A 26,120-nucleotide genomic window follows, 5' to 3' on the forward strand; every position below is an offset into this window, starting at 1 on the left:
TTGTATTGAATGTATGACGTGACTTTGCAGATACTTATTCTTCTGAATGACCCTGCATGTGAGAGAGAAGTATTCTTTCCATTTTATGGGGAAGATACTGAGGTTCAGCGTGGTTAGAATTGCCCATGGTTCAAGCACAGAATTGTGCTGGCGCAGGAACTTGAATGCACATTCAGGACTTCCAAGACCAGGGCTTTGTAACTTAACCCAAAATAAAACTTGAGTGGGTTTAAGGTCGTTTCTTCAGAGACCCATGCCAGTCTGTCCCTTGGGCAGATTTTCTGGAGTAAAGGCCTGACTTCCAACAGTTGTCCTGGAGATCAGCTGTTCCTCTGAATGTGTGGAGGATCAGTGTTGGGAGTTATCTGGGGGCAGCCGCTGTCTCTGGCTGTGTTTCTCTCTGTCTGGGTTTTGGTGTTTGATGGCAGATGTATTTATTGCTTGAAGGTGAAAGTGAAGAGATAATATGGGGAGAAAAGAAAAGAAACTGATTTCAGAAAGAAAACTTCCACAGTAACTTGAGCAATGAAACATTGGAGTAATTTCAGAGAAATTCTTGGTGTGCTGACCAGTGTCCTACGGAATTCTTGTCGGTCTCTGAAGTCTTGGGGACCCTTTGTGTGTGCTCTCTGATGATTGAAGCACGGGCGTTTGGACTAGGGCCTGAGGGCAGGAATCGGGAAGGGTCAAGGGTCAGGGCAGTGGCTCCATCGCTCTGCCTGGGGCAGCAGGCTGCAGGATGAGGCCTGGGGGTGCGTTGCCCCCCAGACGGACATTTCTGAACCAGCCTGGCCCTGGGGTGTCCTGAAGTCTCTGTGTGGCAGTCCCCGCTGCTCTGAGAAGAGACGTTAGCTGTCCCAGCTCAGCCTGTGGATGGATGGGTTCTCCCTATGCTAGGTGTTACCTGGTCTGCCATGGCCAGGAAGGAGCCATACCCCCGGGGACCCAGGCAAGGTGGAGGGGCAGATCTCTGTGGATGAGCACTGTGGAGGGGCATTCAGAGGTGTCTGTCACAGGAAATCACCTGAGGGAACTTTGTAAAAAGAGTTTCAGACTCTGCTCGACGCAAGTCGGTAGGGATGAACAGAAAGTGGTACCCACACTTTTTTTAAAAACTCGTTTCTGTATTTTAGCTGCTGCGTCTTCACTGCAGCCCAGGCTTTGCTCCAGGCGCAGTGAGCGGGGGCTCATGTCTGGTTGGGGACTCAGGCTCCCCATTTCAGCGCTTCTCTTGTCCTGAGCACAGGCTCCGGAGCCCTCGGGCTTGAGTGGTTGCGGTGCCCAGGCCCCGGAGCACAGGCTCAGCAGTTGTGGCCCGCAGGCTTTGTTCCTCCATGGCATGTGGGATCTGCCTGGGTCAGGGATGGAACCCGTGTCTCCTACATTGGTAGGCGGACTCTTAACCACTGAGCCACCAGGGAAGCCTCGTACCCACAGTTTTTAAGGCTCCCAGATGATTCTGATGCCTACTTAGATTTGGAAATCATTCCACTCCAAAACATATAAATAAAGTCAGTATGTGTTTGATAAGGAAGTAACGGAAGGATGAAGAAGAGACTAATGGAATGCCTATGGGGTGAGGGTGGATAAGACAGTGTTGGGAACAAGACGTCATTCTTCCTCTCTTTTTTAACTTTCAACCCACTTAAAATTGAAAGAAAAGCTGTAGCCTAAACCGAAAACAAGAAGCCCCCAAATTTCATTTTAAACGATTGAAGATATTGGGGACCAGAAGAAGTCATCCTGTTTCTGTGTCAGATTTTCTGTCTCCAAAGTAATTCCAGGTTTTGGTATTATTCATTTAAATGTGGTTCAGTTTTCCTCATCAGTATGATCTCCTAGGTGTTCCCCCAGGTGGAGGAGGAAAAGCAGAGGACCCTGAAGGGAAGTGTTCTCTCACCTTCCATCTGACTCTGCAGGGAGGCCTTGTCCACAGCAGACCTGAAACCGGGAGGTCCCAGTCCAGGCCAGGGTGGACAGAGGAGGAGAGGGCTGAAGCCGTGAAGCTCAGTCTCAGTTATCCATTAGCACCACCTGGGGCTTTTGGAAAAACAGTCCCCAGCATTGCCCAGACTGCACCCTAAGACCAGTTCAGCTGATTTCTGACTGTGAGACATGGTGGCTTTTAAAGCTCCATGGGTTGTTCCAGCGTGTGGCCACACTGGAGAGGCGCTGGGCGGGAGCAGCCAGGATCACAGCAGCATCATAGCTTTAACCATTCCCTTGTACGTTCTTTTACCATTTTGGTGTATGAATTTATGGAACGTGTATGTCAGCAACTCTTCTGAGTGTCTTAGTATGCTCCTTATTTGATGTATTCTTCCGTATTCCCTCACCTTTTATCACACCAGTGACCGTGGCTTTTAGGCTTAGTCTGTCTCCCTCTTTTCACGTTCTTCTCATTCTCTGCTCTTCTAAAAAATCTGTTACACCTATGCAGACACAAATATTTATATATGCATACAGCTTTAACAAGAGGATATTATTTTTTTAACTTTTTGGTTTGAGGTAATTTTCGAGAAAAGGTACAGAGAGAATCCAGAGGGTTCTCCGGAACCCTCGGTGTTAACACTGTGTATGTCTGTAGTAATGCCTCCAGAAGCAGGAAGTTACAGCTGGTGCAGCACTAGACGCAGGCCTGATCCCCACCTCCCTGGCTCCCGCTGGTGTTGCCTTCCTGCCAGGCTGTGGTGTCTCCGCAGTCTCTTCCGGCTGTGACGTTTCTTGTTTTCTCCTGACTTCTAGGGTGATGGCGCTTGTGGCCAGTACTGGACTGTGTTTGTAGACGGCCCCTCAGTGTGTCTACCTGTTTTCTCATGGATGGAATGAGATTATGCAGTTTTAACAGAAATGACAATGTGCCTTTCTCACTACACAGTATCAGAGGGTTTGTGTTGTCGAAATATTTTATCCCTAGAGATGTTAACTTTAATCACCTGGTTAAGGTAATGTCCGTCTATTTACCCCTTTGTAATTAATAAATATCTTAGACGATGTACTTTGAGACTAAGCAGATAGATACCCTGTTTCTTCTCAGATTTCTGCTCACTAGATTAAGATCCATCCCTGGATCCTGTCTGAAAAATTATTGTGGTATTTACCTAATGATGGTTTTTTTGTTGCTCCTGTTCCTTCTAGGCACTCCACACAGGATTGCCTCTGTGAGAAAGAGCCGTTCCTTCTCCCCATTCAGCTATTTATTTGTGTCAGTATAAACTCATGGGTATTTGTCTTATTTTGTGGGTTATAACCCAATATTGTCATTTTAAAATTAAACTTGAAAGAGAAGTCGCTCAGTCATGTCTGAGTTATTTTTATTCTGAGTTAAGTCTGAGTTAAGTTATTCATTTGAAATACAGTTAGGTTCATTTGTTACTATTGGTGTTCCATTTTGGGTGCAGATGTATGATTTTGGTAGGGATTGTCGTACCAGCCTGTTCAGGAGGGTTTATAACTTACCTTCCCTCCAGGAGTGTATGAGAGTTAATTTGCTTATATTTTGTAACACAAACGTGAATGATTGCAGATTTTGTTCAGGGTCTTCCTTTCCTTGTCTACTTGTTCTGTTGTAATGGGTTGGGGAAAGAAAAAACAACAACTTCAACTGCAGAAACTTTTTTAATGGAAAGAAGTAAAATTAGTTCTCCAGCTCTGACTGGAGGGTTCCTTACTGGCATTTTAGAGTTATAATTATATGTTGCAGTTTTCTTCTTTACCTAGTTTAGCGTCTGTTATATAACATCTCACCACCTGCTTCAGTGTGCAGGCGGCTCTTTTCAGTTCAGATAATAATGCTGTGCTTCCAGCTTCAACATTTTTCTGTGTTAGTCCTTCTCCACATGTCTGGGTGGGTGTTAATATTTCTGACATTGTTCAGTTCATGAGAAACTTGGGTTTCTCATCTAAACTGGAGTTGCTGTGCTGGGGATGGTCCTCCAGGCCTCTGTTTGTCCCTGATGACTCCCCGGGGCACATTTTAGATGGCGAGCAGGGAGTAAAGCGTCCTCTCTCTGGAGGTCAGCTCCCTGTCCTGCTCCTTCTCCCCTGAGCCCCCACTGAAGAGCCTCAGCTGTATGGGTTTCTGGGCCTGTCTGGCCTGGGCCTGGGTCAGTCTGCGGACCCCTCCTCTCTCCTCCACGCCCCTCCTCCTCTGTTTGGTGTGCCTTCACGTCTCTGGCCTCAGCTGTCCTCACCTAGGGTACTTACTTGCCGCTTGTTTTGGAGGATTTTGGCGCATCCTGAGGAAGATGATGTAAATAGCCAAAACCTTCAAAGCTCATAGGCTACTTTGGGAAGCAGAATGCTTTCTGTCTCGTGGCCAGTATGATGGTTTAAATTTTTGTCTTCAGCTTCTTTTCAGTTGACCTGTGAGACTCTGGTCCAGTTAAGAACCACACTTTGGTTCATCACCAGCAAGAGGGCATGGCCAGTGGGGGCTGCTGGCCCTCGTGTGGTGTCGTGGCTGAGAACATGGGTTTTGGAGGTCCCTTGGTTTGAGTCCCAGTTCTGCTCAGTCTGCCCGAGTGGCTACCCAGAGTGCGGAGATCTGGGGTAGACCTGATGGCCTTGGTTCACCACTCCTGGCTGTTCAGAGCTCACCTGTGAGCCAGCCCACCTGGACCATCCTGGGATTCTTGCCCAGTGAAGGTGGGAGGGGAGCGCTGAGGGGGAAGGGCGTGTAGGGGATGCTCCACACGTGAGCAGCCCCTCTGCTTCCTCAAGGCCTCATGACAAGTTCAGAGCATCGGTGAGCTCCAAAGGGCATTGCTCCAGAGCACTGCTTTGGTTCGAGTGTGCAGCGGATCTGGTACAGAGAGTATTGACTGCAGTACTGAAGTGTGAGCGTGCTTCATGTAACAGCTTATGGCCGTGGGTTTTTAGGACGATGATCGTGCTGAATCCTGGTGGGGTTTCTTAGGTTAGCTATTCCTGTGGAGAGAAATGTTCTTCATACTTTTTTCTTCAGTAATTTGTGTACTTGGCTGAGTTCACCAAACGTTGTGGAACCTTTCTAAGTGTAAGTCACTACAGCTCTGCATCTCTCTGTGGTTGTATCTGTGTGTGCCTATGTATGTATGCATTCATTCATTCAGCCACGTAACTGGGTGTGGGGTTTTTTCCATTGTCTTGTATACAAATAAAATATTTTAAAAGAAATTTTATAGTTACATTTGGAAGAAGCCTAAACACAGATTAATGAAATCTTCTTTTTGTAACTTGGTCAGCACCATCAGGGCAGATGTATAGAGCATCAGTTCAGTTCAGTCGCTCAGTCGTGTCTGACTCTTTGTGACCCCATGGACTGCAGCACGCCAGGCTTCCCCGTTCCACTTTGGGGAGGGGTCGACCAATTTAGGGCTTTTCATCTGCTGCTTTTGCAATCTTTGTAGCCCTTAGACTTTCTTCTTTTCTTTTTGCGATCTGATGGACTTGCAGGCTGGTCCGTCCGTGGGGTTTTCTGGGCGAGAGCACTGCAGTGGGTGCCATTGCCTTCTTCAGGGAGACTTTCTTCTTCATTTTTGAGTTCAGAGGTGTTGAGTAGTTCGGTGACGTCTGGGCTAGTAAGGGAAAAGGCAGACTTGGGACTCATCTGACTATTGCTGGAGAGATTTAAAAGTGTGTATGTAGAAAACCAAGTTTGTTCAAGCTCTGGGCTGTCTAGAGCACCTTTCCTAAAGAGATTGCACACGTGTTCATGACATCAGATTTTAAGCTGCCGTATCTGTAGTTTATGGAGCACTGAGTCATATGTAAAATTATGGTGGTTTTACACCTAAAATGACTTTAGCTTTTACTTAATGGTTCGCACCCTCCAGAGAAACCTTTGCACTGGCATTCTTGGTTAGTAAATTGTGAGATAATCAGGCTAAAGTAATGCGTTTTCTTTCAAAGCAGCCATTTGTATTATCTACCTACTTATTTTTGGAACATTAATTTGGATCAGTCTAACTTAGCATCTGAAGACAAGTTAATTTTTATCTGTGAAACAAAGTACTGTAGTTTTGTGTTCAGATAATTAAAGTTCACCAAAATGGGTAGCTTAGAGAACAGCTTAATAGCTTTCTCTAAAAATAGCCCATTCACAGCTGCTGATAGGTAGCATTTTAGTTGCGTAACAACGTGTACAGTATGTGAGCCTAATGCATGATGAGTTACCTCCCTTATTAGACAAACTTTATTATCCACAAATATTACTGAACCTCTGCTATGAAGTAACTGTAATGGCAGGGGGCCAGGAAGGAAGGGGGGAGAACCTGAATGTCCCAGAAATGTTGTATTTCTGTCAGAGCCTTGGAAATGACGGTGGAAGCCTGGGTGTTTATTCTAAGGATGCTGCCGTTGCTCAGAGCCTGTCTTGAACATTTGTCTTGAAATTGTCTTCAGTATGAACCATGAAAGAAAATTAGCCCCACCATTTTGTAGCATAGCTCAATTTTTAAAAATCACCTTTGGGGGAATAACTTATATACAGTAAAATGCACCTTTCCTTTGTGCGTAGTTGAGTGAGCCTTGGCAGGGACACGCACTTGTGTAACCCCCGCCCGCAGAGGACGTAGAGAAGGTTGTGCCCCGTGAAAGGCCCCTGCCTGTGCCGTCAGCGTCGCGCTCGGGCAGCCACGGCCCAGCTGTCTGTCGCCCTGTGCCAGCCTCCGCCTACCTCGAGCCGCGGGCGTGGATTCTCCGGTCCGTCCTTGTCTTTGCCTTTTTGCTGCTCAGCACTCTTCCGTTGCCCGGGTAACACACCGTTTAACCTTTCCTTGTTGAGGACTCGCTGGGTTCCTCCGAGTTTGTGAGTGTTATGAATAAAGCTCCTACAGGCAGCTGTATACACGTCTCCGCAGGCATATGCTTTCTTCCTTTTTTAGTTGAAGTATATTCTGCTCACAGTGCTTTGTGCCTTGTGTGCACACAGTGGTCTGACCTGGGTGTGTCGTGTCGCAGCGTGGCCAGCAGGGCGGGTGCGCGTCTGGCGCTGAGCGGGGTCAGGCGGTGCTGCTGGCCGTTGTCCCTGTGCTGCGTGTCACACCCGGGCTGCTTTATGTCACCCTGTACGTTTGCGCCTCGGGGCCGCCGTCACCTGGTTCCTCCCAGCTGCCCTCCGCCAGCCGCGGGCTGTTTTCCGTATCTGTGAGCCTGGATTGTTTCATGTTTGTGTTTGAGACTCCACGTGTAAGAGGCATCTTGAGAGCTTTGTCTTTCTCTGTCTGGCCTGCCTCACTTCGCAGAGCGCCCTCTCGGCCCATCTGTTCTGTGGCAGAGAACACGGTTCCTTTTTCCCTTGTGGCCGACTGGGGCTCCGCTGCGTGCTACAGACTACCTCTTCCTTACCCACTCATCCACCAGTGGACACTCAGGTTGTGTCTGTATCCTGGCGGTTGTCATAGACATCTGACTTCATTTCTCTTGAGTAAATAACAAGGAATGGAACTTCTGCGTTGTATGCTAAATGTGCATTTAATTTTTTCAGAAACCACCGAGCCTTATCATAGCAGTTGTACGATTTTGTAGTTCCACCTGCAGGGTGTGAGAGTCCTGGCTTTTTTCCACATCCTCATCAACACTTGGTATGGTCATGATTTTCATTTTAGCCATTCTAATGGGTATGCTCTGTGGTTTTAATTTGCATTTCCCTTATGCCTCATCCGGAGAAGGCAATGGCACCCCACTCCAGTATTCTTGCCTGGAAAATCTCATGGACAGAGGAGCCTGGTGGGCTGCAGTCCATGGGGTCGCTGAGGGTCGGACACGACTGAGCGACTTCACTTTCACTTTTCACTTTCATGCATTGGAGAAGGCAACGGCAACCCACTCCAGTGTTCTTGCCTGGAGAGTCCCAGGGACGGGGGAGCCTGGTGAGCTGCCGTCTGTGGGGTCGCACAGAGTCGGACACGGCTGAAGCGACTCAGCAGCAGCAGCAGCAGTGTGACTCGTCAGGCATTTCTCTATGTGTGTGTTGTCACACTGAGAATCTGTCCTTACCTTCTGCCCATCTGAAATGGTGGAGTTCCTGGTGTGGTGTGGTCCAGCCCCCTGTGGCGATCTTTGGGATCTGCTGACTCACTGGTCTACCCCATCCCTGCTCAGTACAAGACTTGCCTTGTCAGCTACCCCTCCCCTGGCTACTCCAGCCTGTCCTCAGGTGTCTATTTTAAAGGCCACTGCCTCAACGTGGAAGAGCGTTCGCTGAGCCCCTTTTGCCCTGTAGTAGGTATGACCTTGAGAGGAGGAGGCTCTGGAGTGTGGAGAGCTGGCAAGCCAGCCCTGTGGGCAGCTCCTCACGGCTGCAGCCCTAGAGTGCGTGTGAGAAGGCAGTGTCCACGTTGAAAGTGGAGCTGGTGTGGGTACTTCCAGGAGAGCAGTGACTGTGCTGAGCGCTCTGCCTCAGGGCCCCAGACAGACCCAGATGTACCTGGAAAAGGCAGGAAAGCTCAGGGAGATCCGTGTCATGAGACGTGATCAAAGGAACACTAGCAGTGAGAGGAACTCCACCCCAAGAGCTGCTGCTGCTGAGGCGCTTCAGTCGTGTCCGACTCTGTACAACCCCACAGACGGCAGCCCACCAGGCTCCCCTGTCCCCGGGATTCTCCAGGCAAGAACACTGGACTGGGTTGCCATTTCCTTCTCCAATGCGTGAAAGTGAAAAGTGAAAGTGAAGTCTCGCAGTCGTGTCCAACCGTCAGCGACCCCATGGACTGCAGCCCACCAGGCTCCTCCGTCCATGGGATTTTCCAGGCAAGAGTACTGGAGGGGGTTGCCTTCTTCGCCTCCACAAGAGAGAAATACTGAAATTTTGAAATAATGCTTTTTTAAAGCATTATGTTTATTTTGTTCTTATGTTTGAAGAATGAGGGTACAGTTTTCATGGAGCAATTTGAAGCAGGCTGTTTTTTCCTTCACATACTTTTTCCCCAAGCAAGACTGCTGCTGTCAGTCCTAGCTGGCAAACACAGGAGATCTGAAATGACTCAGAATCCAGAATATATCAGATTATCCTTATATGTCCAAGTGGGAATCCAGAAATAATTCTATAATCTCAGCGCTTGATACCAGAAGCATCTTACTGCAGCATCTCTCAGCTAGTGCGTGGGCATCAGAAGACGTTTTGCCCCTGAGTAGGACAGTCGCGGCTAAGTGGTGCCTGCTGCTAAGTTGGAAACCAGTGTAGCAAGAGCCTCTGTATGTGTCTTTCCTTGGCATTTAACGCATTTCTAGAAATACTTACTTTCCCTCGGATTTTGTACCTGTGAAGTTGTTAGGTTCCAGTTAAGTATATGTTAAGCTCCTTGGCCTTGTCCCACAGCTCCCTGAAGTTGCGCTCCCCCGCGCCCAGACCTCCCCCGTCGCGTGGCGTTCTGGCTGGTGCCCGCTCCTGGCCTCCAGGCCACCAGCTTTGTCTTCAGGATGTGCTCTGTTGCTGACTTCAAGCATTGTGTTTTTTGCGTCTCTACAAGTTCATTTTGAGTATTTCTTATACCTTCCACTTTTCTCCTTAATATCATGCCCTCCTTCATGAGTGTATGGAGTATTCTTGTCTACTAATTCTATCATCTCTATTTTCTGGGTCTTTTTTTTTTTTTTTTTTTTTTGCTTTTCTCTTCATTATGGTATTTTCTTGCTTTTTTGTTGTTTTTATTGATTTGTAATATTTCAGATGTACAGTGAAGTGATTCAGTATATTCAATATATGTATTTTCAAATTCTTTTCTATTATAGGTTATTACAAGATACTGAATATATTTCCTGGTTTCTTTTTTCGTTGGTTTGGGTTTGGGGGCAGTTGTAGGCTGTGCTGGGCCTTTGTTGAAGTGGATGGACTCAGTTGCCCCCGGCATGTGGGATCTTAGTTCCCGGACCAGGGATCGCACACACGTGCCCTGCCTTGGAAGGTGGATTCCTAACCACCAGGGAAGTCCCGTGGTTTGGTCTTTAGTAATGTTGACTGGGTGCGTGACATTGTGGATTTTACATTGAGTGCTAGATTTTTTTTTTTTTTTTTTTGGTATTCCTTTGAATATTTGGGAGTTTTTTCCCTGGGATGCAGTTAAGTTCCTTGAACAGTTTGTTCCTTCCAGAGCTCTCTTCTCAGTGTCTTTAACGGCAGGTCCAGAATAGCCCTCAGTCAAAGGCTCATTTAGCCCCTGGACTGAGTCACCGCCTCTGTGAGGACTGGGCTTGCTGTGCTGCGGTCGGACAGGAGCTGTTCCCACTCGTTCCACACGGCTTAGTCCATTTGCTCCTCTCTGGTGGCTCCTTCCCTGGCCTTGGAATTGGAGCGTGCGTGAGCTCTGATCGGTCCCGAGCCGGACGCTCAGGGGCCTCCTCAGCCTTCCGACGTGCTCCTCTCCTGTGCGCTGCTTCACAAATTCTGGCCGACGTGGGCGCTCCAGATCTCGAATTCTGTTTCATCTTGAGGAAGCTGCGCTTCTCTGCCTTGTGGGCTGGACGCTCCAGGCTGTAAAGAGGGGCCGTCACAGCACTCGCCTCGCTGCCCTGTGCTGCCTGCTGTTGGGTGTCTGAAGACCGTCGTTCCATAAACCCTGTCTTTTTTCCCTTTTAATTAAGAGAGTAGATGAGCCTCTGTTCTTTCATCGCGGCTAGAAGCGAACCCTGTGACGGTGTGTAGAACGTTAGAAACTCATTTCACTAAGCTCAGGTCTCTCCCTTCAAGCTGCCTTATCTCACATAACCTTCACCACACTGGTTGTGCTTTTCCTCCCAGTGGAACAGAGATAGTAAGACAAAACACAATTTAAATTACGTCTTAAGTCACTTATGGCTCCATCAGCCCATCTTGTTTTGCAGATTGGCTTTTCTAGATAAGTATTTTTCAGCTGCAGTCTGCGGTTTTATGTTGAATCTCTCTTTTAGTTAGTACAGTCTTCACACTTAGTTTAATGCCTGCCCAGGGGCCTATCAATATTCCACAATGTATCAAACCTTATGTTGGCCTATACGTTTTGGTCTTTTAGGCAGTTTTGCAGTAAATATCTTCAAATGTCATCCCTGTTCTTAAGGATGCTCAAAGGGAGGAAGGCAGGAGGGATGATGTTCTGTTATTTCAACCTGCATGAATAATTAGGCTACTTGGGGTATTTAGTAAATGTTTGTCCAGTGATTGAAGTAGAATATAACTTAAAGTTCAATTAAGTAAAATTTTCAGTTACCTTTTTAGGAATATTTTTGTTCCATTGGGCATTCTCTTTTATGGGAGGTTAAAGTAGCTAACTGTGAAATGACTGTTTCCTTCTACTTATTAAATTAAGTCCATATTTTCCATATGCAAATTATTTCATCAATTTTGGAAGTATTATTAAGCAGAAGACCTTCTTCAGACAAACTTTTATGTTGGAATAATTTTAGATTTACAGAAAAGTCGCAGATGGTGCTGGGGACTCCCGAAAGCCCCACCCAGTTTCTGTCTCCCCTCATGTCAACATCGTATATGACTGTAATATGCTTATCAAAGCCAACGTTGGTATGATGGAATTCTGGGTTTTATTTGGAGTTTACTCTTCCACTGATTTCCTTGTTCTGTTCCAAGATGCAGTCCAGGATACGACATGCATTTGGTTGTGTGTCTGCCTCGTGTCTCTGTGACTATTTTCGTTTTTGTTTTTTTTTTTCCCATGACTTGGGAGAACTCTTCAAGTCATTTTGTGGACTAGCCCTCACGTTGGGTTTGCGGACGTTCTTCTCACTGTTAGACTGGGGTGACAGGCTTGGGAAAGAGCACCACAAAGATGAGCCGCCTTTCTCATCCTACCAGAGGCATCCACGGGGTGTCAGTGGTGGTGGTAACTGACTGCTCGGTGCGGGTGGGATCTGCCAGGCTGCCCCGCTGCAGAGCGACTGCCCCTCCCGTGCCACCATCTGTGCTTTGGAGCAAGTCACTAGGTGCAGCCTGCCCACCCGCAGGTGAGGGGGCGGGAGAGGATGTGGACATATGCTCCAGGTTCTCGCGTTGGGGAGCTCTGTCTCTGCTCCTCCCCTGCTGGTTTCTCCCCGAGAATTTGGTTATGGCTCCCCGGAAGACGGCATGAGCAATGCAGGGTGTGTGCTTCTGCCCTGGAGGAGCTGGGTCTGCTTAAGTGGAGAGCACTTGAACCAGAACCAAGCTAGGGCTTCCCAGGGACTCAGAGTACAGGCCCACCTGAGTGGAGGAGCCCCCGGTTAGATCCCTGGGTCGGGAAGATCCCCTGGAGGAGGCAGTGGCCACCCAGGTTCTCCCTGGAGAATCCCGTGGACAGAGGAGCCTGGCAGGCCACAGCCACAGGGCCTCAGAGTCAGGTGCGGCTGACTCTCTCCACCAAGCTAGGAGACGTGAGGTTGGTGGCATAGGCACTGCTTTCTGCAGAGCGGTGGCCTCATCGCGGTCCAGGTTGGCAGAGAGGGCTCCTGCCCGCTGCACTGCCCACACATTCTGTTCTTTCATCAGTCCGCCTCCTGAGGGAGCTTCACAGCAGACACCAATGTTGCCTCCCTTAAAATCCCTGTGACTTCCTGCGGTGGAAGTCACACACGTACCCCGCTCTGTAGCCCCAGGTCCCTGCAGGGAGGGCCCTGCAGCTTTGCCTGAATGCACGCTGCCTCCTCACCCCTGCCTAGTTCGGGGAGCCTCCTCTCCACCCTGCCTGGTCTCCCAGCCTCTGACCCCTCCACTGCTTCCTGACAGCTTGAGCCTTCTGGTTGTTGCCTTGGATTTGCCGGCCACTCTTCTCCTCCTCGCCTTCTTTAAAGATAGTCACCTGCGTGTTTGCACGCCGTCCCCACTCCCGTTCACCAGCCACCACCCAGGGCCCACCCATCCACTGATGGCAGATTCGGCAGATGGCTTCCAGTTCTTGTCTTTCTCACGCACTTCTGTTTGGGACTCCTGGCTTCTGAAATGGCACTCTCTCCTGGTGATTACAGGTGCTTCCTCATGGTCTGGCCAGTTCCTGCTCCTCTGTCTGCTCTTGAGCGCTGTCCTCAGACCTCGCTTCTCTTCAGTAGTGCTCCCCTCAGTGGCTTGTTAAACGCTCCCGTATCTTACTCCCAGCCTCCACCTCCTCACTGCTGCTGTGAGCAGAGCCTCTCTTTCCTCCATCCGAATCCCCTGCAGGCCTCCTCAGACCTTTACGCCAGAAAGTACAAGACCACTGTCTCCCCCACCCATTTTCTTGTTTTCTTTCCAAGCAAGGCCTGGGTCAAGAAAACAAATGGAGCATGGCAGCCCATTCCAGTATTCTTGCCTGGAGAAGCCTGGCGGGCTTTGGTCCACAGGGTCGCAAAGAGTCGGACACGACTTAGCACGCAAGAAACATGAAATGTACTCTCCCTTCTTCCTGAGACAGATAGACTCTCAGGAAGACCTAGAAGATCAGATTCAAATTGTAGACTCGTGGCCTTTTCCGAGTTGGGTGTTAGCAGTCCCTGAGAACGGGCCCCCAGCAGAGCCCTCTTCTCTCCCAGCCAGTGCTGTGCGCCCACCCCCTGCCCTGAGCTGCTGCTGCGGCCCGCCCTTGTGAACGCCCCAGAGGGCGTCCGCTCGCTGCTTCAGGGGACCCTGGGGGGTTCTGGGGGCTCCTGGTGGCGTGTTCCCTGGACCTTGTGCGCACCGCCGGCAGAGGGGCCGGGGAGGGGGTGAGGGCCGGCCTTCCCGCAGGCAGCCTGCTTGTTTCCCCTCCATGTGGTGTCTCTTGCCTTCTCTGGGCCCTTGCTCCCCTTTGAATGCCTGCTCATCCTTCAGAATATGGTTTCTTCAGGCCTCATTTTTAGCTCTCTCTTTAATACTCTCATTTTGGACCTAATCTGCTCAGCTCCCTCTCGGGTTTAAGGAGTGCCGCACTGTGGTGGAGGCCGTGCGTGCTGTCTGTCCCTGTCTCCTTCCGTCCCTGAACTGCCACCGTCTCAAGAGGAGGACCACCGTTTGGTTCTGCCCCTGGTTCTGACACGGAGTCTCGGGAGTGGGGAGCGCTTGGCAAGTGTGGCTGGGCCCCGCCGCGCTCTGGGCCCCCGTTGTGGTGCCCCTGTCACAGCAGGAGGTGAGGCTGCTGCGGCGTGACTCGTGCGTCCGCGGCTCACGCTGCTTCCCGTTCCTCCCGCCTGTTAAATAACCTCCTTCAGAGTCCTGCGGGCTTCTGCTTCTGCATTTACTGCCAGATACAGTTCTGGAATTGTACCCTGGCCCTGGAACTGATCATGCATTCGAGGACCCCTGGCACTTTTTTTAAATTAGTTTCTTTAAGAAGTCATTGGTACTCAGTATGTCAGTGTATAGTTTAAAAGTGTACACTTTAATTTTTGACATACTATACACTCTTTAAGCTATCAGGACATTTTGATAATGAATATTGATGACCTCTGAGAGTTACCTGGCTTCCATGTCCATTGTGTCATCCCTCCTCCTCCAGCAGCCCCGCATTCTGTCCTCAGACGAGGTTGTATTTTATGTGAGGGGGGCATTTTTCTTTTGGTCTGGCTTCACTCAACATAATTATTTTGTGCTTCATCTGCATTATATTACCAGTAGTTTCCTTTTTCGGAGAAGGCAGTGGCAACCTTCTCCAGTACTCTTGCCTGGAAAATCCCATGGACGGGGGAGCCTGGTGGGCTGCAGTCCATGGGGTCGCTAAGAGTGGGGCGTGACTGAGCGACTTCACTTTCACTTTTCACTTTGATGCATTGGAGGAGGCAATGGCAACCCACTCCAGTGTTCTTGCCTGGAGAATCCCGGGGACAGGGGAGCATGGTGGGCTGCCATCTATGGGGTCGCACAGAGTCGGACACAACTGAAGCGACTTAGCAGTAGGAATCTACCGTTTTAAGAATTGAGTGTGCTCACTTCTGGCCGTGACCTCCCCCTCCCCACCGCTTTGGATCTCAGGAGAGAATTCATCTGAGGCTTGAGGACGAGTTCCTGTAAGATGACTGGGTGCTCGCAGGGGCTTGAGCTCCTCGGGGCACAGGAATAGCTGTGATCTCTGCTTGTCCCGTTAGTGTAACGAATGCTGGAGAAAAGCGTCCTCCTTTATTTGGGGGCGGAGGAGGGGGGGTGTCTGTTTTAAGTAGTATGCTGCTGCTGCTAAGTCGCTTCAGTTGTGGCGGACTCTGTGCGACCCCATAGACGGCAGCCCACCAGGCTCCCCCGTCCCTGGGATTCTCCAGGCAAGAACACTGGAGTGGGTTGCCATTTCCTTCTCCAATGCATGAAAGTGAAAAGTGAAAGTGAAGTCGCTCAGTCGCGTTACCCCTTGGACTGCAGCCCACCAGGCTCCTCTGTCCATGAGATTTTCCAGGCAAGAATACTGGAGTGGGGTGCCATTGCCTTCTCCGTTACCTAGTTCCAATTTTAGAGATTGTTCTCTCAAGTGGGCATGAGGTTAAAGGTATTTTTGCACCTCTTTCTAAGAAGTACTCTTTATTTCTCAAATATTTTTGTATTGGTGAGGAATTCCAAAATAATTGTGCTTTCTTCTTTAAAGGATATGCCTGCATGCAGTTTTCTAGGATTTCTCCTGTAATTTTTTTCCCACTTAATAATTTCTGAAATATATTTTGAAAAGTCTCACATGGTTCTTCAATCAAAACAGTGTGAAACGCGTGCCGCGAGGGGCTTGGTGGCGTGTTCATTACTGCTGCTGCGTGGGGTTCTGTCGAGCCAGACCTTCAGGACACCTTGGCAAGAACTGGGCCCCATGTTAAGACTGTGAGAGGTGTTTTTCTTTTTCTCTTTTTGCCTCTTTGTGTGTGTGTGTGAGAGTATTTTTTGAACAATACTTTTTAGGTTTTGTTATAAGTTGACCCAAACGGTATGGAATCTGTCTGTGACATGGGAGATCTGGGTTTGACCCCTGGGTCAGGAAGATCCCCTGGAGGAGGGCATGGCGACCCACTCCAGTCTTCCTCCCTGGAAAGTCCCATGGACAGCGGACCCTGGCGGGCTACAGTCCATGGGGTCGCAGAGAGTCAGACACGACTAAGCTCAGCACAGCCAAGCGTCTTGACCAGGTTTCCTGGGCGTGGGGAGAAGGAAACTGTGTCATTTTGCAAGTAAGACATTGTTGTGGCTCCCAGTCACCGCACCCTCCTGCCCCCGCCCCCCACTGAAGTACAGTTGCAGTTTGGGGTGTACAGGAGGGTGACTCGGTGTTTGTTCAGATTATACTCCAGTACACGCTACTGCAAGAGCGTGACCGCAGTCCCCTGTGCTCTGCAGTGTGTCCGTGTTGCCCTCTTGGGTCCATTTTGCTTGGGATGAAGACATGGGTGAGGGTCATTGGAGCGTTTCTGCTGAGTCATGGAGTCTGGTGCAACTGTGGGAAGCTGTTTCGGAGGCAGACATGGTGGCTCTCCCCAGATGCAGTTGCTGTTAGGAACGGCGGGGTCAGGCGTGCCTGTGCCACACACCCGTGCTCCTGGGTCGTGGACATTGGCGCCCGCACGGTTGGCAGGCCGGGCCCTCTGCTCGTCCCGAGGCCTCGCGCGCGCTTGCCCCCGAGAGGGCCTCTCTGTGGGCAGCACACTGCCTTCCTGCGCACGGAGCAGGCCTCTGCCCGGGGTGACGGCGCTTTCCTGCTCCACCGCCTCACGCTTGCTGCCAGAGTGTCCTGGGGCCTGTTGTTAATGCTGTCTCCCCTCACCCCCCTTTCTTTTTTTAGCTCTGCTTATGACAATGTCAACAAAGTCCGAGTCGCCATCAAGAAAATCAGCCCTTTTGAGCACCAGACGTACTGCCAGAGAACGCTGAGAGAGATAAAGATCTTACTGCGCTTCAGACATGAGAACATCATCGGAATCAATGACATTATTCGAGCACCCACCATCGAGCAGATGAAAGATGTGTATCCTTTCCAGGCAGCTGCTCCGCCACCTGCTGGAGTCCCGCACCTGGGCGCGCCCTGCTTGTGGGGAGGGAGGAGCGCCGCTTGTGGACGGGGACGCTGTGCTCTGCTCGCCCGTCACTGGGTCACTTGCATCATTGACGGTTTTTCTCCAACTTTCCAGTTGTCGGCAGCTATTCTCAGTATCTTTGGCAAATCCAGTTTTTCTCTGTCAGTTTCAGTAAAGATTTCCTTTCAGTAAGTGCAGTTGTGGAAAATTCTGATCAACACCTTTTCCAGTCATGTTTTTCCCACTTAAGGTATGGTTGGTTATGATGGTGAAAAGGAAAGAGCCATGGACTGTGGAAGAGGGGGCCCTGCACGGCACTGCTCAGGTCCAGACTGTCCTGATCTGAGCAGCATTTTACATCTGGGTCCAGTTATGTCATCTTTAAAACTGAGCGGCTAGCCCTTCTGATCTTCAGGGCCAGCTGAGCTCCGAGGCAGTGTGGTGACTGCGTGGTTAAGGTGGCCGGTTTAGAACTCTGGACTAGGCCCCAGGACTGGAAGCGCGGCCCGCCCTGCCCCTGCCTAGGTGCCCCTCGCCCCGCCCCGCCCCGCCCTTGCCGTCGGGCACCACGCCCCTGGGAGGCGGGTCTCCGGGGCCTCCGCTGTCGCCAGCCCTGCTCTGACCTCTGCTGATCTCTCAGTGCAGCACCTCCCCTGCTGCCTGCTGTCCTGCTCTCAGATGACACGTTTTCCAGTCGTGTTTCCTTCACATCCCAAACTGTGTCCCCGCTAGTGTGAATCTGTAGGAGGTGAATAATATGTGCAGAGACATGAGTTTTAAAAAACCCCGAACACTAATGAAAGCACGCTGTGGTGAGGTTAGACGTGGGCAGCTTCTATGGTTTATTTTCCTTGGGAACGAAGTCAGCTGCACCTGAGATTCTAGACGCTGAGGGAGGCGGGTAGTCCGGACAGCCGGAGGGCGCAGCCCGCGGGCCCCTTCATAGCCCGCTTCGCCTGTCTGATTCATTGAGTCTCAGCCTGAACTGCAGAGCCAGACAGGTAGACTGAGGGCTGAATTTAGTAGCGAATGGGTTCTCAGCCCGTGTTTCCAAAAGTTTTGTGGTTGGTTTTTGTGGGGAAAGGAGGGGGACAGGAAGGCAGATCAAAGACTAATGAAATTAGGAGTTGATGCTGGGCCAGAGGAGAGAGTGCCCGATGCAGTCTGCTCCTCAGAGATGCCAGAGGCTCCTGTTGGTGGTAGGCCACTCAGGGAGCAGGACTCATGCCCATGTCCTGCGTGAGCCAGGTCTCCGCTGGGGCGTCAGCGTGCGCGCCAGGCGGGTGTGTGACCTGCCGTCTCACAGGAGCTGAGGAGGAGGCCACAGCTTCAGGCCCGCTCCGCTGAGGGGCGCCAGCCTTCCATCAGCTTCTCGTGCCCCTCCTGGTTGTTGGCATTCCTTTTGTCTTCAGTGCTTTGCTGAGTGTAACCAGCTCTTTTGGTACCTTAACGTTTACAAACAGGTATATAGTACAGGACCTCATGGAAACAGATCTCTACAAGCTCTTGAAGACGCAACACCTCAGCAACGACCATATCTGCTATTTTCTTTACCAGATCCTCAGAGGGTTAAAGTATATTCATTCAGCCAACGTGCTGCACCGTGACCTCAAACCTTCCAACCTGCTGCTCAACACCACCTGCGATCTCAAGGTCAGCCGCATTTGCTCTCACTTAGGGTGTAGGAGTTGAGAAACTCGTTTTACTGGGGCATGATTGTATTTATTGCTATTCGTATTAACACCAGAAATACTCAGAAGCATTTTTATGGCAAAAAGAAATGCAAGTAAAGAGTGCTAGTCTTTTAATACGTGGCAGAAGTAAACAAGGAGTGAGGTCTGCAGACGCTCAGACATGGTGAAGGGAGTGCAGAGTCCAGTGGAAACGCGTGTGAGTCTGAGAGGGCCTGGACGCGTGAGAGGACCCTCGTGTTCATGGGTCGGAAGACTCGGTGTTCCCCAGTGTGACCCACAGGCTTCATGCAGTCCCTGTCAAAGCCGCAGGTGCCTGCTTTTGCAGAAACAGACAGGCTGATCCTGAAATGCGTGTAGAAATTCAGGAGACCCAGAACGGTGTTAAGAAGGAGCTGCTCTAGAGGCCTCACTCTTCCCGGTTTCCAGGCCTACTGCCGAGCTGTGCTCGTCAAGACGGGTGGTCCTGGCAGGAGTGGCATGGCGCTTGCACATCAGAGGTAGAGTGTGTGCTTGTGGCACCGTCTGTGGTGACGGAGGCTCTGAAAGGAGCACTTCCAGACCCAGAGGAGGAGGCCGCCGGCTCGGGCCGGGGCCATGACGTGTCAGGAAGGAGGTGGCATCGTGCTGTCCCTCACAGCATGCCAGCCCTGCAGTAGGTGAGTGGCCGTGCCGGGCGCAGGGGACTGCAGACAGAAGGAGCAGAAAGCAGACGAAGGAGTGGGGGGCCAGGGCACCAGCGCCGAGGCCTGCTCTGCTGGAGGGTCTTCTGGAACTGTCAGTGGCCCTGTCTTCAGATGGTTAGCTGGTCCACCGGCTCCCGTGTTTACAGCTGTGTAGCAGACAGCCTGTGAGACGTGGTGGCGGCAGCTTCCTGCATCAGACACGGCTGGGATGGACTCTGTCACCTCTTATATCCTTCTGAGTTAGACTCATGCCCTCCCCACGTGGGGTGTAGCCACCAGATCGCTGTCCATGGGTCTGGGCACATGAGTCAGGGTGGCCTGAAGGGTGAGGGTGCTCTTAGGAACAGCCAGACCTGGTCAGCTCTTGGTGGTTTTCTTGAAATATTATAGTGATTATTGTGATGTCTCCTACTGCTTTTCTATGGCAGATTGCTTTTGTTTGGTTTTGGAGAGCTATTCTTAATATTTTAGGTATGTAATATTTCTGGGAGAAGTTGACTTTTGCTTGAAAATGTTCATCTTTAAGAAGAGGAAACACAGAAGCATACTGCTTTGCTGTCTCGTCACTGCTGGTGGGCTTGTCTCTGCCTGGGGCCATCTCGTTCCCTGCTCACTGGGACGTGTGCCACACTGATTCTGTGTTATCAGCAGTCTGCACAGTCCAGGCATTGTTTTCAAAACCCAATTTAACACACGCTCAGAAACACAATAGGATGTTTTAGAAACTTGGAGCAGTTCAGCTGACCCACGGTGAGAAACGTCCGTGTGGGGTACGCACCATCCACGGGGGCATACGTACCCAGAGAGTCTCGCTCCAGACAGGAGCGTGGCGCGTGGCGCCCAGCCTCGGGCTTGCCGTGGGAGCCGGTCCCACAGGCAGGGCAGGGACCCGGGGAGGGGCCGGGCTCTGAGCTCATGGGACGCCCGCCCCCTCCTCAGACCTCGGGGCGGTCCTGATGCCGGCCCACAGCCCCCGGCCTAGAAAGTCTGTAACCGGCGGCCTTACTGATGTCGTTATTTAGGTTCTTTTTTGAATTTTCAAGCAGGTAATTAGGTCACTTCTTCCTTTTTCCATTGACTTCTGTGTTAGTATTTTTTACTCTTGAGCCCTCAGGATGTCAGCTCTTTTAAGTGTCTTAGACCTTTAGCTTTTGACTCTGGTACAGTCAAGGCCAACAGCAGTCAGCTTCCTTTTTTGGCTTCCATAAACATGCTTCGTGCTTGGTACCCAGCCTTGAGACCCCGTACACACTGGCCTCTCCCGGCCCTCCTGGAGCCCTCTCCCGCAGGCCTCCTGTTTATTTCTCAGGCCCTCCTGGAGCCCTCTCCCGCAGGCCTCGTTTATCTCTCAGGGCCACAGGAAAGCAAGAGTTGTGGGCCCTGTTTGGAGGTTGTGCTTGCAACGTATTTTTGGGGAAACTTGCAGGGGTGTGTGGTCTCCAGCGGTGTTTGTCCCTATGTTTGCTCACTGGGCCTCCATCCACAGCCCCAGGGAGAGCCCCAGGCTGCGTGGGTCGCAGCATGTATGCTTCTGGGTGGGCCTAGAAAGGAGGGTTCAAAAGATACAAAATGGAATGTCTTTGGGGCTTTTGTTCTAGGAGAATCTGAATTTACTCAGCCCCAAAGGTGGCCATGTGGGAGTGGTAGGGCGTGTGACTAAGTCGTCTTCTATTTCTTGTACCATACCCTGGTTGTCTACCTTCCTCTATATAGAACTGTAGTAAATTTTTTTTGTAGCCTTGGCAGTTTTTTGGTTAATGCTGTATTAGCTTTCAGTGTTGCAGTGTTAAAAGAACTTTAAGAGCGTGACATGAGCTTCCCGTGGATGACCATGAACAGGGTTTCCCTACATGTACCTCTTGATTTGTTAAATTGCAGCCAGTAATTTTCATTTACTACGAGTGCAGGATACCAGTAAAAAAAACATGGTCCTCCTTAAGCCAGCTCACTCTTCTGAGAACTGTAACTCACAGGGACAGAGGAAACGTTTCCCCTGTCTTCCCAGTGGGGTCCAGGCTTCAGGGTAGGCACGAAGCCCCGGTTGATGAAGTACGGTGCTCCCTTAAAGTAAATGCCAGCTGATAAACGCACAAGAGTACGCAAAACGTACTCTTGCCTGGAAAATCCCATGGATGGAGGAGCCTGATGGGCTGCAGTCCATGGGGTCTCCAGGAGTCGGACACAACTGAGCGACTTCACTTTCACTTTTCACTTTCATGCGTTGGAGAAGGAAATGGCAACCCACTCTAGTGTTCTTGCCTGGAGAATCCCAGGGACGGGGGAGCCTGGTGGGCTGCCGTCTTTGGGGTCGCACAGAGTCGGACACGACTGAGGTGACTTAGCATAAACGCACAAGGGATAATAAAGTTAGAGAAGTCACCGTTTTGCAGCTCCCAGCGATGTAGCTGGTTGGTACAGTGCGTTCCTGGGCCCTTGACTCAAGACTCCAGTCCCCTTGGGGGCTCTTGCTGCCTCCCCACGTGGACGCCTGTTTACCTCCTGCCTCCACCCAGGCTGGAGCCTCTCTCAAGCCCTGCAAGATGTCATGGCCTGAAACAGCAGTAGTCATGTTTGAATGCGAAGTTTCTGAGGTCAGGACTTTGGTCAAGGGAGCAGGGGGCGCGGTGACTGCTCTCCGCTCAGCCTCTGGACCGCAGCTGAGAGACGTGGCCCTGGAGGCTCAGATCATCGCCCACAGGCCTGGTGGTTGGTGCCACGGCATGGCCACGTGTCGCCCACGTGACCTGGTGTCCCCACGACACGGCCAGAGGCCCCCAGTTCCCCAGGTGGAAGCCACAGTGCCTTTTATGGTCTCACCTCGGAAGTCACACGGCGTCACTTCCAGTGTTCTCTTGGTTCAGGCAGCTGGAAAGGCTTGCCCGGCTTCCAGAGGAGGGAAGATCAATCCTGCCCTCTTGATACGAGCTCAGCGCCAGAGCTTGTGACCCGCGGAGGGGGTCAGGGTTACGTTGGCGTGGCTTTCTTCAGAGGAGCCCTCTCCACAGCTGTCTTTAGGTTGCTCACACCACGTGGACCTGTCTCTGTAGAGGTGTGAGGTCCTGTCTGCCTCCCCGAGTGCGGCTCCTGCTTCTGTTTCTGCTCCCAGACGAGGGTGGAGACGTCAGCCCCAGGACTGAGCCCACTGATCTGGGGGTCTGGATGCAGGCTTTTCACCTGGGGTTCTCCTGACCACAGAGACCTGTGACTCGTGTCTGGACCCGGCCACGCCGCATGAGCCGAGGGTGCCCAAGGAGTGGTGCCCGGCGCGGGCGCGTTGCAGAGATTCAGACAGTCCGTCAGCCCGCGGCTGTTCAGGGTGTGATGGCCTCAGCAAGCCGTCTGGCTGTGGAGGTGAGGCTGGTGCTGGAGGCCAAGGGAGCCTCAAGACGCCACAGCGACTGTGTGGCCCTGTCCGGAGTGCCCAGAGCACGGCCCTGGAAGAGCCACGGAGCAGGCGTGGTGTTTGCTCCTCCTGAAGACGCACTGGCGGGCTCAGAGGACGGGAACTGGGCGGCATGGATGCAGAACTTCTGAGGGCTGCATCGAGGAAGCGGCAGGGCTTGGGGTCAGAGGTGCCGCGGCGGGTGCCAGCCTCCACAGCCACGAGCCCTGAGGAGGTGGGCGGAGCCTGCAGAGTCTTTTTAAGTTGTCGAGACCTTCAGCTGTGGGGTCTCTGCAGAGGCTGGTGTCCATTAAGTCTTCTGAATATCCCTGAGCCGTGTCCCTGCCTCCGTATCTCTATTTTTATGGACTGAGCTCAGACCCTTGTCACTTTTCAACCAAATTAGAGCAGTCAGCCTCCAAAGTGATCTCTGTCTTCCAGGCTGCCTTCTGCTAGATTCCGGTCTGTGTTAGCATAGCATCTCTGTCTGTCTGTCTCTCTTTCTCTCCCTATCTTTTGGATTAGTTCCCCAGGAGCTAGGAATTAAAAGGTCCTGCAGTTGTTTGGGACCAAATATGTTCCAGTTACTCTCCTTACACATTGTAATCTGGAGTAGCCCCAACTGTTGCATGGTCAAGGCCAGCTTGCATGAGTCAGGAGAAATTAGAAGCTGGATTTTTTTTTTTGGTAAGGATCCGTCTTCAGTGTGTGGAACGTCGTGTACAGCTTTGGGAGTGGGTTTGACTACAGGAGGGGAAGGAGGTGGGCAGAACAGAGGAGGCGGTCACGTGTGTGGAGAGAGGCCATGCTGGAGAGGTTGGTCCCAGCAGTGACCGTTCCAGCGCTCGCTGGGGGCTGGTTTGAGTGACCTTACTCTCCGTGCAGAACTGTTTATCAAGTGGTCTAAGCAGGATTGCTGTGGGTAAGCAGATAAGTAGAGGCTGCAAACCGCTGAAAATGTGTTCTGGGCAAAACTCTGCAGCCTGTTCCTTTCTGACACGAGGTGGCTGCCATCCCTTTGTCCTGAGGAGCAGGTAAGAGTGGGCGTGTGTCGTTGCCTCGGGGCTCTGCCGCCCGAGAGCAGTGGCGCTTGCTGTCGCGTCACGGCTGGCGTCCTGCCAGCGTCTGTGCGGCTCTGCTGCTGGCAACCTGACTCTCTCAGAAGCTGTCCTGTCTTGTTCTCCCCTAGATCTGTGACTTTGGCTTGGCCCGTGTTGCAGATCCGGACCACGACCACACAGGGTTCCTGACAGAGTACGTGGCCACTCGCTGGTACCGGGCTCCAGAAATCATGTTGAATTCCAAGGTAAGGACCAGGTTTGCATCGGAAGAAATCCAGGAGACCAGAGGACTTAGGCCGTGAGTTGCACTCAGCCGGGGCTGAGGCTGGGCCTGTCTGGCCAGCCCCAAGATACCGTCTTGTCTCCCTTCAGCACTGACGTCCGGGCTGGGCGAGCGCTGGCTTACAGAGCCGCGGGGCGTGCTCCCGTCATGGGCCGCCTGCGTCCCGCCCCCGGGCAGCCCTCCTCCACCCGGGCAGCTTCCTCCTGTCAACTGGGCTCTGTGCGCGGACTGTGGTCTGTGAATGCGGACCAGGGCTCTCCTGTAAAAGTCAGACCTACCTGATAATGAAGAAGCCTTTTCAGCAAAATTGCAATAAAATTGGAAGAAAACATTGGTGTAGAAAAAATAAGAGCCGCTGTAACTCTTTTAAAATGACACGGTGGTCCTGCATCCAGGTCGAAAGCGCACTGCCGGCAGGGCCTTTGCTCACAGGAAACGACCAGAGAGTCTGTGGAGCAGGGCAGAGTCGAGTGGCCGGCGCGAGGGCGGCCGTGGGGCCTCGTGAGCCTTGGCCCGCCGCGCGCAGGCAGCGTCTGGCTTGCGGTCAGCGCGCCCGACATCTCTCAGTCATCCTGAGCCTTGTGTTGCAAGGTCGAGAGTCCAGAACTCGGTCCCGTCCACCGTAACAGTGTGAGGAAGGCCATGAGAGTAGATGCTGGACCCACGTCCAGGTGTCGGAACCAGACGTCGTCCTGAGAGGCTCTATGGCAGCGAATGAAGTGCACGGCCCGCGGGCTGGGCTCTCTCTCTCCGGCCCTGACACGTGAAGGACCAGGCCCACGCGTAGGGCTGCTTCTGTGAGGAAATGGAGTCTGTTTACGGCAGGTAGCTACTCTTGGTGTCATACATGCGTTGAGTCAGCTGTAGAAGTAGAAATCCATTAGGATAGATTCCATCGTAAAGGAGAATTTGGCGTAACAGATGTTTCGCAGAAGAAAACGCTGTGCTGATTCTCTCATAATTCCCAACAGCAGACAGCGCCACAGGGCAGGCTCCTGCGGTGGATGGCCACGTGAGAGTCGCTCCGTGCCGGGGCGCCCTCGTGTGCGGCGGGCCCTCCCGCCGTCTCCGGGGGACCCCTGGGTGGTGGCCTCCGCGCTCACGCGTGGTTTGCGTCCTCTGACTCACGGCTCCTCTAGCCCGAGAGGCCCCTGTCAGCATGTCCAGCGTTTCTTTTCAGCGCACCTGCAGGAGGACTGGGTCGCGGAACACCTGTGTACCCCTAGCCTCACCAGCGCTGACGTCTCCTACCTGCCTGTCTCCCCGCTCTCCTCACTTCCCCTGCGTCGAGCTCTGTGACGCCTACCGGACTGACTTGAGGAGCTGGCGAACACTCCTGGGCAGGCGGCATGCCCTCCGTGCGCCCGTGACGGCGGCCTCGTCCGGCGCTGGCCCCGTTGTGTCCCCACAGCGGCGTGTTGCGGCTCCTGTGCTGTGCCCATGTGGGGTCGCCCCCCGCTCCTCCACGGCCCGGATCGCTTGGGGAGCGCAGAGGTGGCCTCACGCCTGCCTGAGCTCTCCCTGCTTCTCAGGGCGGGCTCCTCCTGAGGGGCCCGAGTCAGTCTTGGCTGCACAGGCCCCGCAGGGTCTCAGAGGCCGTGTCTGGGGCTCGTCTTCCCGGAAGCCTCTCCCCGCGGTGCCCGTGAGCACCGCTGTGTCTGTCAGCGCTCCTGCTGGGGTTGCAGAGCCCGCTTCTCTAAATGACATAACGAGCTGGCACCCGTCCGTGAAGGAGCGACCGCCCGTTTTTCTCTTTCTCCTCCTCTGACCCCGTCTTTGTTCTGAAACATTACTGGACTCGGTGGCTCTGGGCTTTTGTTTGTTTGCTGTCCGTTATCTTCCTCTTTTTTTTTTTTTTTAAGCACTCACTGTCCCAGTGCTGGCTGGAGCGCTCTGTGCATGTGTAACGTGGCACTTGACAGCATTTGTAACTCGCGGAGCAGGGCAGGGATGGGAGAGGCGAGGGGCACAGACACCCTGTGCTCCACACCCCGCAGCGTCTAGCCGCTTATCCAGGACCCTAAAGCGGGCTTGTTTATGTGGGTTTTATCTATCGATATTTACTATATGAAAGTGAAAACTGAGAAATTTTAACGCGTTGATTTTCAAATGAAAAGTTAACGTGAATTAGGCATTTCTCGTTTT

At 52.0% G+C, this 26,120-nt stretch overlaps 1 protein-coding gene across 2 annotated transcripts in view; it reads left to right on the plus strand.

Moving 5' to 3' along the window:
- MAPK1 (mitogen-activated protein kinase 1) overlaps positions 1–26,120 on the plus strand; it is a 56,403-nt gene that overhangs the window by 18,025 nt on the left and 12,258 nt on the right. For both annotated transcript variants that reach the window (XM_055549757.1, XM_055549758.1), the window contains exons 2-4: positions 16,641–16,823; positions 18,336–18,525; positions 23,821–23,937. In XM_055549757.1, coding sequence (XP_055405732.1) covers positions 16,641–16,823; positions 18,336–18,525; positions 23,821–23,937 — 490 coding nt within the window. The remainder of the gene's footprint in view (positions 1–16,640; positions 16,824–18,335; positions 18,526–23,820; positions 23,938–26,120) is intronic.

Source organism: Bubalus kerabau, chromosome 16 (genome assembly GCF_029407905.1).
Source record: "Bubalus kerabau isolate K-KA32 ecotype Philippines breed swamp buffalo chromosome 16, PCC_UOA_SB_1v2, whole genome shotgun sequence".
Taxonomy (NCBI): domain Eukaryota; kingdom Metazoa; phylum Chordata; class Mammalia; order Artiodactyla; family Bovidae; genus Bubalus; species Bubalus kerabau.